At 68.3% G+C, this 712-nt stretch overlaps 1 protein-coding gene and 1 long non-coding RNA gene across 2 annotated transcripts in view; both read right to left on the reverse strand.

Annotated features, from left to right (window-relative positions):
• Positions 1–497, reverse strand: part of LOC102246625 — a 2490-nt gene extending 1993 nt beyond the window's left edge. Inside the window, exon 1 of the long non-coding RNA XR_313529.2 lies at positions 431–497. This is a non-coding gene — a long non-coding RNA (uncharacterized LOC102246625). The remainder of the gene's footprint in view (positions 1–430) is intronic.
• SCRIB (scribbled planar cell polarity protein) overlaps positions 1–712 on the reverse strand; it is a 19220-nt gene that overhangs the window by 5579 nt on the left and 12929 nt on the right. The window contains exon 16 of the mRNA XM_014538688.1: positions 431–508. Coding sequence (XP_014394174.1) covers positions 431–508 — 78 coding nt within the window. The remainder of the gene's footprint in view (positions 1–430; positions 509–712) is intronic.

Consider the following 712-nt stretch of genomic DNA (forward strand, 5'->3'; position numbering starts at 1 on the left):
TCCGGCGAGGGCCTCCCGCGGTCTCAGCCTGGCCCTGGGACAGGAACCTGTGGTCCCACCCAGCTCTGCCCTACGGGTTCTCAAGTGAAGGGAGGAAGTGAAGGCAGGGACGGGACCAACAAGCAGGTGGGCAGTGGCCACAGCACAGGTTTCACGGGAGACACTGACCCTGTGTACACGCCAGCACTGGGCCTGCAGCCGGGGCGTGGCCGCCAGCTTCAGGCTCTCTGGGCTGCAGCCGAGAGCGAACGGACACAGTGCTAAGGAGGGGCCGTGTCTGGGACGGAGCGCGGGGTGGCAGCTTTGAGGACCGTGGAGCGGGGTCTGGGACACGCTGCCCGCTCCCCTGGGCTGTGTCCCTCTCAGGGAGGACCCGCTGTCGGAGCTCAGAGTTGGGCCTGTGCGCAGGCGGCAACGGCCCAGCACTCACCGTGGCCTCCGGCCCCCACTGCGGCGTCTGTCCAGGCAGCTCCTTCTCCTGGGAGCAGAGCACCCGCCCCCCAGGTGTCTGTGGCAGTGGGTGGTCTGGAGCTTCACGAGAGGTGGGGACAGACAGACCGAGGAAACAGGACAGAGTAGCGGCCAGAGCCCGGCGTCCTGGGGCTGAGCACCCACCTCCCGCCTCGGCTGTTGGGGTGCAGGCTATGTGGATGCTGTGTGTGTGGGGGGTGAGGTCTCACCTCCACGGGATAGGGCCCCTCCAGGGCAGCGG

Source organism: Myotis brandtii, unplaced genomic scaffold (assembly GCF_000412655.1).
Source record: "Myotis brandtii unplaced genomic scaffold, ASM41265v1 scaffold1956, whole genome shotgun sequence".
Lineage (NCBI taxonomy): Eukaryota > Metazoa > Chordata > Mammalia > Chiroptera > Vespertilionidae > Myotis > Myotis brandtii.